Raw genomic sequence first — 23,084 nt, forward strand, 5'->3', positions numbered from 1 at the left:
ATTGCTAGGAAGAGATGGGATCCACCTAACAAAGAGAGGGAAGAGCATCTTTGCAGGCAGGCTTGCTAACCTACTGAGGAGGGCTTTAAACTAGGTTCACCGGGGGATGGTGACCTAAACCGAGAGGTAAGTGAGGGAGTGGGATACCTGGAAGAAACACAAGGAGGGTGTTCTCAGGGGTCCGGATCTAATGCATCCAAGGGTGCTGAGGGAGTTGGCTGATGTGATTGCAGAGCCATTGGCCATAATCTTTGAAAATTCACGGCAATCGGGGGAGGTCCTGGATGACTGGAAAAAGGCAAATATATTGCCCATCTTTAAAAAAGGGAAGAAAGAGAACCCAGTGAACTACAGACCAGTCAGCCTCACTTCAGTCCCCGGCAAAATCATGGAGCAGGTCCTCAAGGACGCATTTTGAAGCACTTGGAAGCCATTTTGAACCATTTTGGAGAGGAAGATGATCAGGAAGAGTCAACATGGATTCACCAAGGGTAAGTCATGCCTGACCAACCTGATTGCCTTCTATGATGAGATAACTGGCTCTGTGGATATGGGGAAAGCGGTGGATGTGATATATCTTGATTTTAGCTAAGTTTTTGATACTGTCTCCCACAGTATTCTTGCCAGCAAGTTAAAAAAGTATGGATTGGGTGAATGGACTATAAGGTGGATAGAAAGCTGGCTAGATTGTCGGGTTGAACGGGTGACCAATGGCTTTGATGTCTAGTTGGCAGCCGGTATCAAGCGGAGTGCCCCAGGGGTTGGTCCTGGGCCGGTTTTGTTCAACATCTTTATTCATGATCTGGATGATGGAATTAATGGCACCCTCAGCAACTTTGAAGATGACACTAAACTGGGGGGAGAGATGGATACACTGGAGGATAGGGATAGGGTCCAGAGTGACCTAGACAAATTGGAGGACTGGGCCAAAAGAAATCTGATGAGGTTCAACAAGGACAAGTACAGAGTCCTGTACTTAGGAAGGAAGAATCCCATGAACTGCTACAGGCTGGGGACCAACTGGCTGAGCAGCAGTTCTGCAGAAAAGGACCTGGGGATTACAGTGGATGAGAAGCTGGATATGAGTCAGCAGTGTGCCCTCATTGCCAAGAAGGCCAACGGCATATTGGGCTGTATTAGTAGGAGCATTGCCAGCAGATCGAGGGAAGTGATTATTCCCCTCTGTTCGGTACTGGTGAGGCCACACCTGGAGTATAGCGTCCAGTGTTGGTCCCCCCACTACATAAGGGATATGGACAAATTGGAGAGAGTCCAGCGGAGGGCAACGAAAATGATTAGGGGCTGGGGCACATGATTTATGAGGAGAGGCTGAGGGAACTGGGATTATGTAGTCTGCAGAAGAGAAGAGTGAGGGGGGATTTGATAGCAGCCTTCAACTACCTGAAGGGGGTTCCAAAGAGGATGGAGCTCAGCTGTTCTCAGGGGTGGCAGATGACAGAACAAGGAGCATTGGTCTCAAGTTGCAGTGGGGGAGGTCTAGGTTGGATATTGGGAAACACTATTTCACTAGGAGGGTGGTGAAGCACTGGAATGGGTTACCTCCGGAGGTGGTGGAATCTCCATCCTTAGAGGGTTTTAAGGCTGGGCTTGACAAAGCCTTGGCTGGGATGATTTAGTTGGTGTTGGTCCTGCTTTGAGCAGGGGATTGGACTAGATGACCTTCTGTGGTCTCTTCCAACCCTGCATTCTTGACCCTTGCACTGGCATGGCATATGTTCACCAGGAGTGCTTGTATTGTTGCACAGTTCAGTGCACCATGGGTGGATATCCCAGTGTGCAACTTGGCCTCTTATTTTGGGAAATTTGGACAATGCATGTTGAATCATAGAAGATTAGGGTTGGAAGAGATCACAGGAGGTCATCTACTCTAACCCTCTGTTCAAAACAGAACCAACACCAACTAAATCATCCTAGCCAGGGCTTTGTCAAGCCAGGTCTTAAAAACTTCTAACGATGGAGTTTCCACCAGCTCCCTTGGTAACCCATTCCAGTGCTTCACCACCCTCCTAATTTTCGTTGCCCTTCGCTTCAATTTGTCCACATCCTTTCTTTAGTGGGAGCCCAACACTGGACGCAATACTCCAGATGTGGTCTCACGTGGTCCTTCAGTGTCCGCCTAGCATTGTCCGTTTCAGTAGAGAATGGTTTAGACTCCTTATAGGGTAAACCTTCTATTGTGTTCTGCAGCTCCTTTGGAATGCCAGAAGCCTGCAGCCAGGAAGAACACCTCACAGAAATTGCAACACGTATAGAACTTGAGACCATATCAGTAGTATGTACTGCTACTTGAAGGGATATTTGAGCCGTAAGGCATCTCTCAGAAACCAAAGCCAAAACCTGATTCTCATATTCCTCTAGCAACTTGTCAGCAAATTTAGAAATTGCAAAAAAAATAAAATAAAATTACATTTTGACAAGAGAGCCTAATAATTAGCAGCTCTCATTTGAAGAGAGGTGGTAGAATAAATATTTTGGCTGTATAAATCTAGCCTCTTAAATTTCATATCCTTGGGAGTGGCTTTAGGACAGGACTGATGATAACCACCTACGAATAAGAAACAGGTTGGTTAAAGAAATAGTCAAAATCTTGTTGAGGGACTTGATATCAACTGTCCATTTGCTTGGCCATACGAGGTATAGAGGCTGGGGTCTGCCAGAGGGTTTTTGCTGACTCCAGAAAGGCTTCACTGATAAAGAGGGCAATTCCTTCTGGGACAGAAGTCTGTAAAATATCAAGGAGGGTGTGCGAGTTATGTCGCACACACTCCTCTTGTACTCCTCGAGAAGTGGCCTCCTGAAAAACTGAAGTCCTCTGTGGGGTGGGGGAGATGTCAACCCTGGAGTGATGGCTTCATCTGGTGAAAAAGAATAGAGGGTGAGAGGGGAACATCTAAGGGTTCCTCTACTAATTCTCCCTCCTCCTGAGGACTGCTGTCACCTTGATAGCCATATTCAGATGCTCCCCAAAGAGCTATCGGATGACAAAGCTACTGTGAGTCAGATAGGTTCTGGAGATGGGGTGAGCATCTCAGGACTGTAATCATAAATTAACTTCTAGAAACAGGATGTTCATCTGACTCAAGATGCAATACAAAACCTTAGCTTCAAACTCATATTTCCCCTAAGGAGATTTCATAACTCCTCCAATAAACTGAAATCTAGGTATTCCATGTATCCATTCTAAGGTAGTTGAGGTTTGGAGTTACAGTTTTGCATTGCTGTGCAAGTCAGATGAATGTGGGGTGACTGCGTGTGACTTGGAAGTGGAAAGTACATCTCCAGGATGGGCTGAAGTGTCTCACTGAGAGTGGAATGAATTGACATGTAGTGGGAATGTGTGAAGAAGACCCTCCTTAACGTGGCATTTTCTTGCTTTTAAAATTGGTTCTTTGTGAGCATGTAGAGAGGGTGAGAAGAGAAGTAGCATGCCCTGTAGCAACCATAAGTAGCTTAAATAATAGCTTGATGGCAGTGAGTTGGCTTCATGCTGTTTCACATCTGATACTCCTTGATGAAACATAGGAGCCAGAGGTGCCAGTACGGGGGGATGACGAGGGTCACGCGCTGCCCCTGCATCGGCACGACCACCCTCCACGGGTCCCTCCCCTTTTTTTCTGGTGGCCCTGTGGACCCCCCGACTTTTCTGGTGGTGCCCCTGCACCCCTTTTTTCTACTGGCACCTCTGATAGGAGCCTTGTCGTATAACAGGCTTAATCAAAACTGATACAAGCTACAAAAGTGAGATCTTGGAAGAGTGTTGTCGTTTTCATAATGTACTAAAATACTGTCATGATAAATAATAATTAATAAATAGTGTGTAATAAGCATGTCATAAAAACACACTTTATATTTCCAAGATCACTGCTTTTATAGTTTATGCTGAGGTAAGGGAGAAAATCTCTGGAAATATTAATTTTTAGGACGGGGTTCACAAGACTTGACATTTTAGTGAAAGGGGTTTGCGGGTTGTTGAAATTTGGGAACCACTGTCTTAGATTAATACTGTAGATTCCATGGTTCAGAAAGGACCATGGGTGATTATCTAGTCTGACTTCCAAAATGTACTGGAGTCATTTACAGTGGAATTCAATCTTAATTATCACTTCAGACAAATCCCTTCATATTCCGTCTCAGTGACAACTGCATTTGAGTTCTTCTCATGTTGGACACAAAAATAGAAGCAAATTCCCCATTTACAAGTTCTGTGGAAATTCTGCTAGGCATTTAGTGCTAAACTCTGGCCCCACTGAAATCTGCCACTGACTTCAAATGGGACCAGAATTCATTCTTTAATGACAAGATAGGTTCATCAGATTTTTTGTTGTTTTTTTTTAAATGAAAGATACTGGATTGACAAGTCTTGGAGCAAAAGAACTCTCTTTGTCCACAGAACAAATACAATACCATAGCAATGGCTTCAACTCTGTCTTGGAAGAATCAATTCAAGGAATCATGTATCTCTACAACTTAGTCAATGCTTGCGCTCTCTGCTTGCATTGCCATCAAAGGGTCCAATTTTAGTGTCTTTTGTGAGGATGTTTTTTATGATGCATACCTCTGTCAATTAGAAACTAGACTGATACCAATTCACTTCACGTAGGCCACTGAACAGAAACCCGATGGCTAAAAATTTTACTCACGACCAACCTGCAAGCTAATGGTTAAAGGTCCTATAGTCCACCACCAATCCCATACAGTCAGAACTGTCCCAAGGGTACAGCAAATCAGGGTAACCGCTCCTGGCCCCATACTTTGGGGGGCCCTACAGGCTGGCGTGATTGGTCCCGGAAGTGATGGGTCGGTCCTGGAAGTGATGGATTCGTCACATCCACCCCAGGCCCTTCACCCCCTAGGGACGGCCCTGCATACAGTTGAGTTATAATTACCTCTAATTAGTACTCCCACAAACTGTGACATCTATTTGCCAGGTGGCTCACAGAAATGTGAAACCGTTCTTCCCACTTTTGAGGAGGTCAAAGAAAATCGAAGAAACAATTTCCAACCTCATAACTATTATTGAAGACTTTGCTGATCAACGTAAGTGAGGGAGAGACACGAAGTAATATGGGAAGTGCCTTTGGGAAAAAGCACAGTAAGACTTGATCAAGACAGCCAAATGATCACTATGAGAGGTAATAAATAAAAGATAATTTCATTAAATATCTTCAAGTCCTGGAAACCCTTTTGCACGCCAAATACAAATGATGCTGTGTATTCTCTATCCTCCTCAATTTTAGAGTCGTTCTCTCTTACATTCATAGTAATTTTTCCTATTCATTATTCTGAGTGTATAAGATACATTTTAATTACTAAAAAAAAATTAATAAAAATACTCACGCTGACCCCAGCGCCCAGTCCTTGGGTTCAAATAATTTGGATAAAGCCCATTAGGATGTTCCATTTTTTGAAGTAACTTCCGAATGTGCATGACCTAAATTAAAGCAAAAGTCAGGATCACCAAAAATAATTTTCATCTACCTTCAAAGTTTGTTTAAATCTGGACTTTCTTCTTCAACTGCAATTTTTCATAATTTAATTAAACAGGCTTCTTGTGGCTTTTTCTAGATGGGCACTTCCTTTTAATGGCTACTCATGTAGACATATGTCATGAGCATCATTTCTAAATATCTGTACAAAAAATAAAAAAAGATCTTGTCTTCATAATTTTCTGCTTTGGAGAGCTATGCATTTTGGTAATATAAATGCAAAGAATGAAATAATTGGTCTGTTACCAAAAAACATGATTGTAATCGATCAGGCCCTCTCATTCCTAATCAGATTCACAGTACACAACTCTGAGTCTTCTTATAACATTAGACTCTGAGCACAAAACTAACCTTGTTGTAGTAGACAGGGTCCCCAGTCAGGTAGCTAAGGTGGACAAATTCCATGTGCAGAGTACCAAATTCAGCCAGGATGCTGCTGCCTGCAGAAGCCCAGCCCCAGTTTCGACCCACACCACTGAGTTGCAACAAATGTAAAGTGAAGCATGAGAGGGGGAAGGAAAGAACAAACAGTTGGTCAGTGAAAGGATACCGTCAATATTCAGAGAGTGTGGGTAGTAATCACATCACATTAAATTGCCTCTTAGAAGAGCTACATACAACAAGCTGATATTAGCCTATATCTAGGATAACAACTGATTTCTTTTAAACATAGGCTTCACAACTTGATAGTTCAAAAAACCTTCAGAGTTAAGCAGCAAAAGGCATGCCATAACCTTAGGGTATATTCTCTACACAGCTCTCTATATGCCCAAGCAGTCCTTCCCACATCTATGCTGCTATTTTTAGGAGTGTAGTGTCCTGGGTGCTGTGAAAGGCTCCAGTAGTGGCAAAAAGCTCTGGAAGTAGGGAAGTAGTGATGGGGAAAGGTTCCAGCAGTGGATAAGGCTCTGGCAGGGGGAAGGCAGCAGGTAAAGGCTCCAGCAGTAGGGAGGCAGTGGGGAAAGTCAGCAACTCCTTATTGCTTCCCTACTACCAGAGACTTTCACTGCTGAGTGCAGCTACACACCACAGTATGTATGCAGCCTGCTTTTCACTGCAGCATGTAGCTACATGTAGCCTACATGCTGTTGCAAGTGTAGACAAGACCAAAGTGCATCTTAAAAGCTTCCCACAAAATCAAATCAAGCACATATGGTTTTCGCTCTCTTTGGATCTCACCTATAAAGTGGTAAGATCCCTCAACTATCACTGATTTAATACAATTTGAGAGCACTCAGCATTTTGGAGGATTGGGCCTTTTAATCTGTAAAGTTAAACAGTAATCCTTCCTGCAAATTATTTCTCGTTCAAAAACCACCATTGAAATTGGATTTGAGCTGGATGTCACTAGTGAGCCTAAAGCCAATTAGGAATGTGCTGTTGTCACATTTAATTTTTAAAAGAAACAGCATATTCAAAAAGTAGAAGAAATATGAGAGAAAAATCAGCAGGAATCAAGGAGCAGGATTTGTATCCCATAACTACAGACAAGGAAGCAATTATTTTATCTCAATAAACACTGTCTACATAGACATCATGGCCTGTGCCTCAATGTTTTGGTACAGCTAACCACAATAAGGAAAAATGAAGTGTTTCATGCCTTATTTGCTTTTTAATTTTTTTCAAATCAACAAAATTGGAGTCAAATTCAACACAATACAAAGGCTGCCAATTTTCACTAACCTATCTAACCCCATAAATTACAGTTAATAACCTATCTAACCCCATAAATGAAATAGAAACAGTTCTAGATGCTGTTTAATATTGTTTAAATAGACACATATAACTTGGATGCATAATTTCTATATCTATTCTCTCAGATGGTTTTAAAGCAATACACAAAAGTAGTAATCCTTTTATTTGTTTTGATTACAGCTATATTACTGATATCAGTTTTCCTGAGCTCCAAAAACTCCAGATTAGTTCTGCACATGTAGACTGGTTAAAAGGATGAGGAACCAGAGTTTGAAATGCAAGTGAATGATAATGTCATGGCCTCACTATGAGGCAACAGAACAAGTCATTTCGAGGAATTTAAAACTGGCTTTTAAGCCAGTGAGCAGATTCACCAGCCAGGGTAGTCAAAATAAAGCCCAAACTCTCAAGATTAGTTCCAAGTTCCTTTCCTCAGGGCTGGTTTTATTAATAAACAGAATCTACAAAAGTCTCAAAACAACACAAAACATTGAGTACCAGAACCCTGTTCTGCTTTCCACAAGCTAGGAAAAGAGTGGATATGCCCCTCCCTTTAGGTAGCTATTCCTGGCTATCCCCTAGACCAGTGGTTCTCAGCCAGGGGTACACGTATCCCTGGGGGTACGCTGAGGTCTTCCAGGGGGTACATCAACTCATCTAGATATTTGCCTAGTTTCACAATAGGCTACATAAAGAGCACCAGGGAAGTCAGTACAAACAAAAACTTTATACAGATAGTGACTTGTTTGTACTGTTCTATATACTGAAAAGTAAGTACAACATTAATATTCCAATTGATTTATTTTATGATTCTATGGTAAAAATGAGAAAGTCAGCAATTTTTCAGTACTAGGGTGCTGTGTCACTTTGTATTTTGATGTCTGATTTTGTAAGCAGTTTTTAAGTGAGTTGAAACTTGGGGGTATGCAAGACAAATCAGACTTCTGAAAGGGGTACAGTAGTCTGGAAAGGTTAAGAGCCACTGCCCTAGCCCTCCTGTTTGGTCCCTACAGAGGGACTTCCTTCAGGGTTTTTTGTTCAACAGTGGACCCTTTACTATCATGTGCTCTGTCTGGAAACTACAAAACCTGGCAATTCCCATTCTTAAAGGGCCCAAGGGCGATAGCAGGCACACTCTCATGCATGTATGTACCTCATGGCCCAGTGCCACCCTGAAGATACTGTTCTATTAGGGTTATCATCTGGCTGGTATTTCACTGGCCTAGCCAGATTTTTTATGAATTTGCCAGTTGCCAAAAAATAATGTAATCTGCTGGGCTTTTCTTATGTGGGTCTAAAGATTTGCATTATTATCACAACACACTGGGATATCTAATGTTAAAAGCTTCTGTGTCCAGCTAAAGGCGCTGAAGTGCCCCCAATTCCACAGTTTAAGTGATAACAGATCAAAACTACTGAAAATACAGCAGCTATCCACCCAACAACATGCAAGCGCACCCTGATGTGTGTGAGAGAGGGTCTGAGTCACATGAGAGTGAGGAGACTGGCAATGTTTTCAATCTTAACATCTTATGTATATGTGTTATCTCTCTAGATACTATAAGGGCTTGTCTACACAGTGGAGGTGTACACACTGCAAAGCCACTTTTTGTGATGAAACTCCTCAGTTGCAGTGCATAAAACCACCTTGACAAGAGTCATAAGGCTTTTTATGCAAAAGTTTTAGCTCCATAGTGCCAGTGTAGACACCGTGCTTGATTTTTGTGCTGTTATTGGCCTCTGGAAGGTGTCCCACAATGCCCATCCTGACCACTCTGGGTCAGCAGTTTCAACTCTGCTGCCCTGACACCAGATAAACAACCTTCCAGGGCCCCTACCCCTTTAAAGCCCCAGGAATTTTGAAATTCCCTTTTCTGTTTGCTTGGTGTGCAGAGCTCACATTTCATCCTCCTCAGCAGCCATGGCGACACCATGCAGCAAATGATCTCCCGCTTGGAGCAGTGCAGAGCTGCTGGACCTGATGAGTGTTTGGGGAGAGGAGGCTGTCCAGTCCCAGCTGAGCTCCAGCCATCGGAATTCCAACACCTATGGGCCAGCTTGCGCAAAAAAGGCTATGACCGGGACATGCTGCAGTGCAGAGCGAAGGTGAAGGAGCTGAGGCACACGTACTAGAAGGCGAGGGAGGCAAACCGTCGCTCCCTTGCTGCGCCCCAGACCTGCCGCTTTTATAGGAAGTTGGATGCTATCCTCGGCGGCTATCCCACCTTCACCACCAAGAGCCCCATGGATACTTGGGCAGGTCAGGAGCCAGTGGAAAGTGGTCCTAGCCCAGAGGAGGAAGTCATGGATGAGGAGGTGGAGGCAGAAGAAGATGTGGAGCTCATGCCGGGGTTGCCCGGTGCTGCGTCCAGTCAGGAGCTGTTCTCCACTCTGGATGTGCCTAACCAGTCTCGGCAGTCGCTCTCTGATGAGCCAGAAGCAAGAGCGGAGACCCCTGGTAAGTGGTTTTGCATTGTGAAGTTCTGAAGCAGGTTGAGGGCAGAGAAATGTACAAGGCTGACTGTGTTTCTGTGTGCTGGGCATTTCCCCGTGCAGCTAGGCAGTACGGTGAAACAGGGAGTTTATGCACTCCGAGATTTCACGGGAATCCTCCAGAGAGATTTCTAGGAAATTTTCCTGGAGGTTCTCGGCAATCTTCTGCCAGAGGTTCTTTGGCAGAGCAGCTTTGTTCCTTCCCCAAATTGAGAGACACTTTCCCATGCCACTCTGCTATTACTTGGGCAGGGACCAAAGCTGCACACAGGCGAGCAGCATAGGGACTGGGGTGGAAGCCCCAAGCGTGTAGCAGATGCACTCTTGCTTCCTTGCTCCCCCTCAGGAGTGAGATATCTTCCATAACGAGCCCTGCTTGTGGAAAATGGTGACAAAGTTTAGAGTGTTGCCCCCCATAAGTGTCTCGTGACCCTTTCAGATTTTATTTCTGCAATGAACAATGACCCTGCCCCTAGGTGCATTTACCATGCTTGGGGTGTTCACCAGCATGTGTGCTTGAATAGGGTCACCTAGAAAGTGATAGGTATGTTACCAGTGGTGTATTTTAATGCAATGTTTCAATGCTCTGCATGTTGTTAACAGTAGTGCTACTGTTTATTGTTACTTGTGCCTCTCCAGATATGACCTTGAAAGGCTCCCCTCTTCACACAAGCAGCAGAGCATCTGCGCAGGATAAGAAAATGTCTGAGACGGAGCAAGGAAGATATGTTCTGGGAGGTGCTACAGCAGTCAGAGGCAGAAAAGACTGAACTCAAGCAGTGGAGGGAAAGCGACAAGCAGGAAAGAAAAGAAAATGATGCATACAATAGGGACACCATGGAGAGGCTGATAAAAGTTTTGCACCTGCAAACTGACATGCTGCAGTCCCTCGTAACGTTCCAGACTGAGAAGATGCATGCCCGCCCTCCCCTTCAGCACAGTCAGAGCTCTTTCCCAGGCCCTCCCCAAACTCCACCCACGCATTCCTTTCCAATTTCTGCGATGGCACCTGCAAATCAACAGGCACTTTTATCAGTTCCTTACATTGAATCTGAGGCCTTAATAATCACAACTGCTTCCGAGCCTACCAAATGTAATTAACCATTGCAGTCCCAAGCATAGCAACAAACATTACTGGTTTTCATCTTCAAAATGTTGCCTCAAGGCATCCCTGATTCTTATTGCACCCCCTCAAATAGCCCTGGTATCTGGCTGTTCAAAATCAGCAGCCAGGAGCTGTGCCTCGGCAGTCCACCCCTGAGTAAACTTTTCACCCTTCCCTTATTATGCAGCATGCAACACACAGTTATGACCATGGGAATATTTTCCTCATTAAGGTCTAAACTTCCATAGAGGCATCGCCAGTGCGCCTTTAATTGGCCAAACTCACATTCCATGGTCATCCTGCACCTACTCAGTCATGGCATTAAGCGGTATGCTGGGTCTCCCAGGATCACTATGGGCATTTCAACATCCCCTAGGGTGATCTTCTGGTCTTGAAAGAAAGTCCCTGCTTGCAGCTTCCTGTACAGGCCAGTGTTCCTAAAGATACGTATTTCATGCACTTTTCCAGACCATCCCATGTTTATGTCAGTGAAAGGTCCGTGGTGATCCACAAGAGCCTGCAAAACCATGGAGAAGTACCCTTCCAATTGATGTACTCCGTCGTAAGGTGGTCCAGTGCTAAAATTGGAATATGTGTGTCATCTGTTGCCCCTCCGCAGTTAGGGATACCCATGTCTGCAAAGCCATCCACAATGTCACGCACGTTGCCAAGAGTTCTGGTCTTTCACAGCAGAATGCTGTGACGGGTTTGGTCACAGAAACTCCCTTAAGACTGTCACTAGATGTGCTGGGATACCACTGAGAGCAAACCCCCCTGCCAGAGAACGTTTCCCTCCACTCCCGTCTTGCTGAGTTAGACACTCCAGTCAGCTACAGCACAGACCAAGAGGTTGGGTCACGCCCCCCTGCAGTGCACAGAAACTAAGATTCACTTAGCCCAGGGGCTTCTCAGTTAACAGGGACTTTCCCAGCACCCAGTATTCAGTCTTTCTGGGAGCCTAAACCCCAAATAAATCCATTTTACTCTGTATAAAGCTTATACAGGGTAAACTCATAAATTGTCCGCCCTCTAAAACACTGATAGAGAGATATGCACAGCTGTTTGCTCCCCCAGGTATTAATTACTTACTCTGGGTTAATTAATAAGCACAAGTGATTTTATTAAGTATAAAAAGTAGGACTTACGTGGTTCCAAGTAATAACAGAGAGAACAAAGTAAGTGACCAAGCAAAATAAAACAAAACATGCAAGTCTCAGCCTAATACCGTAGGAAACTGAATACAGGTAAATCTCACCCTCAGAGATGTTCCAATAAGCTTCTTTCACAAAGTGGACTCCTTCCTAGTCTGGGCCCAATCCTTTTCACACCAACATTGTAGTTTATGGCCTGGGGCCAGCAATCACTCACACCCCCATAGTTACTGTCCTTTGTTCCAGTTTCTTTCAGGCATCTCTTTGGGGTGGGGAGGCCATCTCTTGAGCCAGCTGAAAACAAAAAGGAGAGGCTTCCAGGGCCTTTTATATTCTCTTTCTTGTTGGCGGAAACCCCACAGCAACAAGGTGGAATTTGTAGCTGGGCAAGTCACATGTCCATGAATGATTCAGCTTTTTGCAGGCCGATGCCATTGTTTATATGTTAGTTTGAATGTTCCCAGGAGAGCCCAGATGCGGACTGGCATCTCCCAAAGTCCATTGTCAGTTAAGTGTTTCTTGATTGGGCACTTACTCAGAATAGTCCTTTCTCAAGAAGCTGACCAAATGCTTCACTGGTGCTACTTAGAATCAAACACATTGAGATACAAGCACATAGCCAATATTCATAACTTCAAATATAAAAATGATACACACATATAGACAGCATAATCATAACCAGCAAATTACAACCTTTCCATAGACACCTTACTTGACCTCCTTTGTACAAGATTTGGTGCAACTGTAGGACCTTGATTGCAACAATGATCTATATTGTCACAGTTCATGTCAATAATGTCACAGATGTGATTAATGACCTTGCACACTTGCGTTAACAAAGCCCAAAAACAAAGCCCCCACTCCAAACTGATTTGCGACCGACTGGTAGCAGTCTGGAGTCGCCACACTGCGATCGCCATGCACTTCTCCACCAAGAGGACAGGTCTTATTTGGGTGTCCTTGCGTCGCACCGCTGGGGTGAGCTTAGCATTCAGTTCCAGGAAGGTGGCTTTCCGCATCCAAAAGTTCTGCAGCCATTGCTCGTCATCCCAGACCTGCATAATGATGCGATCCCACCACTCTGTCCTAGTTTCCCGAGTCCAAAAGCGATGTTCCACCGTGTTCAGCTCCTCCGTGAATGCCAAAAGCAATCTAATGTTACTGCTTTCTGTGTCAGACACCACGTTAGGCAACTGTGACTGCCGTTGCCTTCATAACTTCAAGAATCATAGAATCATAGAATATCAGGGTTGGAAGGGACCCCAGAGGGTCATCTAGTCCAACCCCCTGCTCGAAGCAGGACCAATTCCCAGTTAAATCATCCCAGCCAGGGCTTTGTCAAGCCTGACCTTAAAAACCTCTAAGGAAGGAGATTCTACCACCTCCCTAGGTAACGCATTCCAGTGTTTCACCACCCTCTTAGTGAAAAAGTTTTTCCTAATATCCAATCTAAACCTCCCCCACTGCAACTTGAGACCATTACTCCTCGTCTGTCATCTGCTACCATTGAGAACAGTCTAGAGTCATCCTCTTTGGAACCCCCTTTCAGGTAGTTGAAAGCAGCTATCAAATCCCCCCTCATTCTTCTCTTCTGCAGGCTAAACAATCCCAGCTCCCTCAGCCTCTCCTCATAACTCATGTGTTCTAGACCCCTAATCATTTTTGTTGCCCTTCGCTGGCCTCTCTCCAATTTATCCACATCCTTCTTGTAGTGTGGGGCCCAAAACTGGACACAGTACTCCAGATGAGGCCTCCCCAATGTCGAATAGAGGGGAACGATCACGTCCCTCGATCTGCTCGCTATGCCCCTACTTATATATCCCAAAATGCCATTGGCCTTCTTGGCAACAAGGGCACACTGCTGACTCATATCCAGCTTCTCGTCCACTGTCACCCCTAGGTCCTTTTCCGCAGAACTGCTGCCTAGCCATTCGGTCCCTAGTCTGTAGCGGTGCATTGGATTCTTCCATCCTAAGTGCAGGACCCTGCACTTATCTTATTGAACCTCATCAGATTTCTTTTGGCCCAATCCTCCAATTTGTCTAGGTCCTTCTGTATCCTATCCCTCCCCTCCAGCGTATCTACCACTCCTCCCAGTTTAGTATCATCCGCAAATTTGCTGAGAGTGCAATCCACACCATCCTCCAGATCATTTATGAAGATATTGAACAAAACCGGCCCCAGGACCGACCCTTGGGGCACTCCACTTGATACCGGCTGCCAACTAGACATGGAGCCATTGGTCACTACCCGTTGAGCCCGACAATCTAGCCAGCTTTCTACCCACCTTATAGTGCATTCATCCAGCCCATACTTCCTTAACTTGCTGACAAGAATACTGTGGGAGACCGTGTCAAAAGCTAAAGTCAAGAAACAATACATCCACTGCTTTCCCTTCATCCACAGAACCAGTAATCTCATCATAAAAGGCAATTAGATTAGTCAGGCATGACCTTCCCTTGGTGAATCCATGCTGGCTGTTCCTGATCACTTTCCTCTCATGCAAGTGCTTCAGGATTGATTCTTTGAGGACCTGCTCCATGATTTTTCCAGGGACTGAGGTGAGGCTGACTGGCCTGTAGTTCCCAGGATCCTCCTTCTTCCCTTTTTTAAAGATTGGCACTACATTAGCCTTTTTCCAGTCATCCGGGACTTCCCCCGTTCGCCACGCGTTTTCAAAGATAATGGCCAATGGCTCTGCAATCACAGCCGCCAATTCCTTCAGCACTCTCGGATGCAACTCGTCCGGCCCCATGGACTTGTGCACGTCCAGCTTTTCTAAATAGTCCCTAACCACCTCTATCTCCACTGAGGGCTGGCCATCTCTTCCCCATTTTGTGATGCCCAGCGCAGCAGTCTGGGAGCTGACCTTGTTCGTGAAGACAGAGGCAAAAAAAGCATTGAGTACATTAGCTTTTTCCACATCCTCTGTCACTAGGTTGCCTCCCTCATTCAGTAAGGGGCCCACACTTTCCTTGGCTTTCTTCTTGTTGCCAACATACCTGAAGAAACCCTTCTTGTTACTCTTGAATAACTCCACTGCCATTCGCAATGTTCTAGTAATAGCTAGCAGAGCAGTGGAGATCACTGTGGGATCCATTCCTGCAGAGAGATGTGGCGGAGCGAGCAGAAAACAACGGACGTTGAAAAATGCCACAAACTGAAGATGGAATGCTGGGACAGAAAGCAGTGTATCACAGGGCATTGAGTCCAGACCCATAATGTGCTGCAATCCGCTTCGCTTTGCCACAAGACCTAGCGGCAGAATGGGGAGAGCTGCACTGTGAGATAGCTACCCACACTGCACTGCTCTCATTGTCAATGAAAATGTCCCAAGAGTAAACGCACTATGCCACCAGTGGGTTCTGCAGGGATTGGTCCTAGGCCTGCTGTATTGGATGTAGGCTGGTTGAGTACTAATGAAAGAGACTGCTCCCTATTGATTCTCCACTGAGAACTACTTTTTAAGATCTGTCAGTTAGCCAGTGCTTAATCAATAGAGAGTGCTTTAATGATACTGTATAGTGCTAATTTTTAATCATAATGTCATGCAATATTAAGTCAAACAGTTACAAAAGTCTAAGTGTATTACATTTATGGAAATAATTATATTCCTATCCTTTTATTCTTTATTAATTGAACCCCTACCAGCTTTTCCATTATTCTGCCGGGGATTGATGTAGGCGAACTGTCCTATAGTTATCTGGATCATCCAGCTTGCCCTTTTTGATTATTGGCACAATATTAGCAGTTCCAGTCTTCCACAATTTCCCTGGTGTTCCAAGACTTATTAAAAATTAGCATCAATGGAGCAGAGATCTACTCAGTCAGCTTTTTTAGGGCTCTTGGATGCAAGTTATCCAGGCCTGCAGATTTAAGAATGTTTATCCCTAGTAGAGATTAACATCCTCTCCAATTATTAATGGACTGGAAAATATTTCATCATCCTCAAGGCATACAAACACATTATCCTGCTTCTTTCCAAATACAAAAAAGACATATTTATTGAACACTCCTGCCATTTCTACATCAGTATTAACAATTTTACCATCTCCATTTAGTAATGGGGCTACACAATTGCTAGGATTTGCTTTCCTAAAATACTTTAAAAACTTCTTATTGCTCTTAGCCTTGCCAGGCATGGATTTTCTGCTGACCTCTTTTGCTTCCCTTATCAATTTACTATACTTCATAACTTCTAGTTTATATTGATAGCTATTCACATCTCCTTTTTTCCATTTGTTATATATTGCTTTTTCATATCTTATTTCTGCCTTCACTACACCCCTGAACCACGATGGGCTTTTTGATCCAAAACAGAGTTACCCCATGTCGGGTGCAATACCTTATGTGTTAGAAAATTATCATCTATAATTCTCTGCGAGGTGAATCTTGAGAAAGTTAAATACTAGGACTGTCAAGCAATTAAAAAAATTAATCGCAATTAATCACACTGTTAAACAATAACAGCATACCATTTATTTAAATATTTGTTGATTTTTTTTACATTTTCAAATATATTGATTTAAATTACAACACAGAGTGTACAGTGCTCACTTTATATTTATTTTTATTACAAATATTTGCACTGTAAAAAACAAAAGAAATAGTATTTTTCAATTCACCTAATACAAGTACTGTAGTTATCATGAAAGTTGAACTTACAAATGTGGAATTATGTACAATAAATAACTGCATTCAAAAATAAAACAATGTAAAACTTTAGCGCCTACAAGTCCACTTAGTCCTATTTCTTGTTCAACTAATTGCTCAGACAAACAAGTTTGTTTACATTTGAAGGAGATAATGCTGCCTTCTTCTTGATCACAATGTCACCTGAAAGTGAGAACAGGCATTCATATGGCACTGTTGCAGCTGGTGTCACAACATATTTACGTGCCAGATGTGCTGAAGATTCATATGTCTCTTCATGCTTCTTCCACTATTCCAGAGGACGTGCTTCCAGGCTGATGTCAAGTTCTGCTTGATAACAATCCAAACCAGTGCGAACCGATGCATGTTCCTTTTCATAATCTCAGTCAGATGCCCCCAGCACAAGGTTGATTTTCTTTTCGGTGGTTCAGGTTCTATAGTTTCCGCAACGGAGTGTTGCTCTTTTAAGACTCTGAAAGCATGATCTACACCTTGTCCCTCTCAGATTTTGGAAGGCACTTAAGATTCTTAAACCTTCGGTCAAGTGCTGTAGCTATCTTTAGAAATCTCACATTGGTACCGTCTTTGCGTTTCGTGATATCTGCAGTGAAAGTGTTCTTAAAATGAACAACATGTGCTGGGTCATCACCCGAGACTGCTATAACATAAAATATAGGGCAGAATGAGGGTAAAACAGAACAGGAGACATACAATTCTCCCCCAAGGAGTTCAGTCACAAATTTAATTAACACATTGTTTTTTTAACGCGCATCATCAGCATGGAAGCATGTCCTCTGGAATGGTGGCTGAAGCATGAAGGGGCATACAAATGTTTAGCGTATCTGGCATGTAAATACCTTGCAATGCTGACTACAAAAGTGCCATGCAAATGCCTGCTATGTCAGTATAAAACAAGAGACAACACATGGATACAGACTGACAGGAGAGTACAAGAAAATAATGAGAAAATATTAGTCAGCACAATAGGCAGTGGTCTACTGCCTCCTTATTTGTGTATACAGTGCACTGTGGAGGTGTTGTCCATTAAGATTTGCATTGTGGAATTCTGCAGAACAGGAAAGAACATTATGCAGGCTGGTCTGATGGCTCTCAGCTCCAGGACATTCATGTGTAGTTTTAAGTTGACTGAGAACATGTCCCTTGTATCTACACATGCTTCAGGTGGGCACCCCAACTTGTCCCTGAAGCATCCATAATAAAAGTGTCATAATTTTTCCCCCTACTGTTACTCACAGCTTCTTGTCAACTGTTTGAAATGGGCCATCCTGATTATCACCACAAAAGTTTTTTTTCTCCTGCTGATAATAGCCCACCTTAATTGATTTGTCTCGATAGAGTTGGTATGGCAACCCGCATCTTTTCATGTTCTCTGTATATATATATATATATATATATATATATATATATATATGCCTACTGTATTTTCCACTCCATGCATCTGATGAAGTGGGTTTTAGCCCATGAAAGCTTATGCCCAAATAAATTTGTTAGTCTCTAAGGCGCCACAAGTACTCCTCGTTCTTTTTGTTGAATATGCAGAGTCCATCTTGAAGAATTCCAGTTACATGTAAGTAACCTTAATTTCTTCTTTGCGTGTCCTCTGCATATTTCCAATCTTGGTATAGTTTGGCAAGCAGTATTCCAAGAATGGATGGAGAGAGACAGAGTCCTAAATAAGCAAGGAATAAAGTATCACTCTGCCAAATTGTACATCAGATCTGGCTGCCAAACCTAACACTGTGTTTAGTGAAAGTGTGAACTGAACCCCAAGTGGCAACTTTACATATTTCAATAACAGGAACATGCCTAGAGCAAGCTACAGATGCAGCACCTGCCCTTGTAGAGTGAGCACTAAGACCTGCAGGAGGAGAGAAGGAAGAAATCTTATAACTCTCCTCTATACACTGTCTAGCCACCTAAATAAGGACTGGGCAGAAATTGCTTGACTCTTACTATATCCGGCAAAAGAAATAAAGAATTTGGGAGAGATCCTAAAGTCCTCAGTCCTGTCCAGATAATACGATAAAATTATTTTACATATAAAGATTACAGTTTGGATTCACCCTTACATGCATGGGGTCAAGAAAAGAATACTGGTAAATTAATATTGATTAATATGAAAATCTGAAGTTATTTCAGGAAAAAAGTCTGGGATAAGGTCTAAGAACCACCTTGTTCTTATGAAAAATGGTATAAGGAGGGTCAGCGATCAAAGCATGTAGTTCATTAACTCTTCTAGCAGTTGTGATTGCTATTATAAAAGTAATCTTTATGGATAGTGGAAATAAAGAACACCTTGAGAGGTTCAATGGAGGAGACATAAGTTAATACACCTCTACCCCGATATAACGCAACCCGATATAACATGGGTTCGTGTACAATGCGGTAAAGCAGGCCTCCCCCACCCCCCGGGTCTGGGAGGCAGGAGTTATGAGGGGGCACTTTTGGGGGCCCTGCAGGCCCAGAGTGGCCCGGGTGATTAGTGGGGGGTCGGGAGCAGCCTGCTCCGCTTCCCTTGCCCCGGCCCTAGCTGTGTCACTCAGAGGAGGAGGCTTGGGGGAAGGGATCCCCCCCACACTCACTGGCAGCGGTGGAAGTGGAGCAGCCTGGCCCCAGCCTGCTCCACTCTGCCAGCTCCCAGCCGCAGTGCTCCGCTTCCCGCCACCGGTGAGTGCGGGGGGCATCCTTTCCCCAACCTCCCCGCACTCACCGGCAGCAGGAAGCAGAGCTCCACAGCTGGGAGCTTGTGCAGTGGAGCAGGCTGGGGCTGCATTGCTCCGCTTCCTGCTGCAGCTGAGTGCGGGGGGTGTCCTTTCCGCAACCTCCCCGCACTCACGGCAGCGGGAAGCGGAGAGTCGCGGCTGGGAGCTGGTGGAATGGAGCGGGCTGGGGCCACATTGCTTCGCTTCCCGCCCCTGCCGGTGAGTGCCTGTCAGGAGGCGGGGGTGTGGATAGGGGTCGGGACAGTCAGGGGACAGGGAGCAGGGGGACTAGGTAGGGAGTGGGGTCCTGGGGGTGATTAGGGATGGGGGGTCTCTGGAGCGGGCGGTCAAGGGACAAGGAGCAGGGGGGAGGCAAAGAAAGTTCTATATAACGCGGTTTCACATATAATGCAGTAAGATTTTTTGGCTCCTGCAGACTGTGTTATATTAGAGTAGAGGTGTACTAAGTTTAAGTCCCATGAAGGAAATGGATTATGTGTTGGCAGATACAAGTTTAATAAACCCTTTTAACTGAGTTGTGTGAAAAACATATTTACTATCAATTAGTATATGAAACACTGCTATTGCTACTAAATAGACTTTAAGTGAGGAGTTACACAAAACCATAGTTTTCAAATGAAACAAATATTGTAAAATACACTGAACAGGAACCAAAACAGGGTCAAAATTCCTATCAGACACCCATGTAACAAATCTTTTCCATTTCAAAACATGGCATTTTCTAGTGGACTGTTTCCTAGAGTCAATTAAAAGATGTTGCACCTCAAAAGAACAAGACTTCTATAAATCTGTTAAAAGTCCTATCACCCATGCTGTTAGATGCAATGATTGGAGATCTGAATGAAAGACTTCCACTCTCTGCTGGGACAGTAAGTACACTGTCACCAGTAGCATCTTGTATTTCCCTTTGGAGACGAGAAGTAAATTGGTGTACCATTTCTGTCTTGGCCACACTGGAGCAACTATAATCATCTTGGCCAAGTCCTGTCTTATTCTCTATACTATCCTTCAACATGGGGGGGGGAAGGGAACCACATACATTCCACCCATTCATCAGTCACAGAGGAACACAGCTCTCACCAACGGACTAACTGAGCCTGCTCTTAAACAAAACTGAATGCTTGGTATTCAATCTGATGGCAAAAAGATCTATGTTCAGGACCCCCCAAATGCTGAAAATGTACTGAATCATTGAATCCTTTCGTGAACACTCATACAGCCCCATGGAATCACTGCTCAGCCAATCTGCAATCTAGTTGTGATTTCCCACTGCATGAAAGGGAATCAGATACATGTTGTGTAGGATATACCAGTCCCACAGTTTTATTGCCTTATGACAAAGCTGAGATGAATAAGGTCTTTCCTGTATACTTAATACATTGCTGACATATTGCCCTTGGCAACTTGAGTTCTGCATGTGTGGGAGGAACAACATGAGGGTTATAGACGAATCTCCTAGTTCTAACACATTTATGTGTAAATGGCATTCTTGGACATTCCTAAGACCTTGAATGAAAAAAATGCTGAGATGGTACCCATCTGGAAACTTCAGATGTAACTATCATAGTATGAGGAGGAGAGTTGAATAAAACTTCTTTGAGAAGCTGGGGGCTCATCAGTTGGAAGCGACAGAGATGGAGAGAGACCCTGGGTGTGTGGGTCGATCACTGGTTGACTAGGATCCACCAACATGATATGACTGTGAAAAAAGCAAATGCAATCCTCGGACGTATAAGGCAAGGCATTTTTAGTAGATGTATTATTGGCATTGGTAAGACCTCAATTGGAATACTGTGTACAATTCTGGTCACTCATGTTCAAGAAAGATTCATTTAAACTGGAAAAGGTATTAGGTTGATAAGAGGAATGGTGGGCCTATCTTACGAGAGGAGACTGGAAGAGCTTGGTTTGTTTAGTCTAGCAAAAAGAAGGCTGAGAGGGGATATGATTGTTCTCTAGAAATACATTAGGGAGATAAATACTAGGGAAGATGAAGAGCAATTTAAGCTCAAGGAGAATGTTGGCACAAGAACAAATGGATATGAACTGGCCCTAAACAAATTCAGGTTGGAAATTAGAAGGAGGTTTCTAACCACGAGGGAGATGACACTCTGGAACAGCCCCCCAGCCGGAGTTATGGGGGCAAATAATTTAATTAGTAGATTGGTAATTAGCAGAACAAAATCCAGATCGGTATACTTCGTGTTTTAATAGGACCAATTTCACAAAGCTGAAAACAATTATGAGTATAATCACCTGGGAGGAAGAATTTAATCAGAAAAATATGAATGATAATTAGGAATCATTTAAGAACACCTTACTAGATGCCCAAAAAGCCATAATCCCACAACCGAGAAAGAGGGCTGTGCTGGTTAAAAAAATCAACTTGGTTTAGAGGGGAAGTGAAGGCAGCTGTAAAAAATACAGTTATAAGACAAATGGAAGAAATGGGAAGTTGACAGTAATGAATAAAAATCAGAAGATAAAAATGCTAAAAAACTGATTAGGAAAGCAAAGGGACACAAGGAGAAATCTATGGCCAGCAGAGTTAAGGACTATTAACAAGGAATTTTTAAAATATGTTAGGAACAAAAAGAATCCTGACAATGGTATTGGTCCATTACTAGATGGAAAAGGTAACATTATCAATAATAATGCAGAAAAGACAGAAGTGTACAATAAATATTTCTGTTCTGATTTGGGGAAAAAACAGATGATATATTCCCATCATTCCATTCCAGTAGTATCTCTGGAGAATGTTAAACAGGAGCTACCAAAGTTAGATATTTTTAAATTACCAGGTCCAAATAATTTGCATCCAAAAGTTTTAAAAGAGCTGGATGAGGAGATCTTTTAGACTTTTATAAGGTGTTTGACTTGGTACCCCTGACATTTTGATTAGAACAATATAAATTAACATGGCACACATTAAATGGATTACGAATTGGCTAATTGATAGGTCTCAAAATGTAACTGTAAACGGGGAATCATCCTTGAGTGGGTGTGTATCCAGTGGGGTCCCACAGGGATTGGTTCTTGTCCCTACACTATTTAAAATTTTTATCAATGACCTGGAAGAAAACATAAAATCATCACTAATAAAGTTTGCAGATGACCCCAAAATTGGGGGAGTGGTAAACAACTAAGCGGAAACGTTGCTGATTCTGGATCACCTGGTAAAATCGGCCAAAGCAAACAATATGCTTTTTAATACAGTTAAATGTAAATGTATACATCTAGAAACAAAGAATGTAGGCCATACTTACAGGATGGGGGACTCTGTCCTGGGACGCAGTGACCGTTAACATTGATTTTAAATAAGACCTGGAGCACTGGGGAAGTTCCAGAAGACTGGAAGAAAGCTAATGCTGAGCCAATTTTTAAGACAGGTAAACGGGATGACCCATGTAATTATAGGTCTGTCAGCCTGATATCAATTCTGAGCAAGATAATGGAGTGGCTGATACATTAATCAATTAATAAAGAACAAAAGGAGGGTAATGTCATTACTGCAAATCAATACAGGTTCATGGAAAATAGATAATTTCAAACTGACTTGATATCTTTTTTTGATGAAATTACAAGTTTGATTGATAAAGGTATCAGTGTTGACTTAATATGCTTAGTCTTCTGTAAAGTGTTTGATTCGGTTCCCCCATGACATTTTGATTAAAACATGAGAACAATATAAAATTAACATGGCACACATTAAATTGATTAAAAACTGAATAATAGG

General features: G+C 43.3%; 1 protein-coding gene across 4 annotated transcripts in view; it reads right to left on the bottom strand.

Moving 5' to 3' along the window:
• MAN1A2 (mannosidase alpha class 1A member 2) overlaps positions 1 to 23,084 on the bottom strand; it is a 304,833-nt gene that overhangs the window by 81,453 nt on the left and 200,296 nt on the right. For all 4 annotated transcript variants that reach the window (XM_073310578.1, XM_073310569.1, XM_073310564.1 and 1 more), the window contains 2 exons: positions 5,859 to 5,982; positions 5,359 to 5,452 (listed from right to left, as the gene is read on the bottom strand). In XM_073310578.1, the coding sequence (XP_073166679.1) occupies positions 5,359 to 5,452; positions 5,859 to 5,982 (218 nt within the window). The remainder of the gene's footprint in view (positions 1 to 5,358; positions 5,453 to 5,858; positions 5,983 to 23,084) is intronic.

This window comes from Lepidochelys kempii, chromosome 1, assembly GCF_965140265.1.
Source record: "Lepidochelys kempii isolate rLepKem1 chromosome 1, rLepKem1.hap2, whole genome shotgun sequence".
NCBI lineage: Eukaryota > Metazoa > Chordata > Testudines > Cheloniidae > Lepidochelys > Lepidochelys kempii.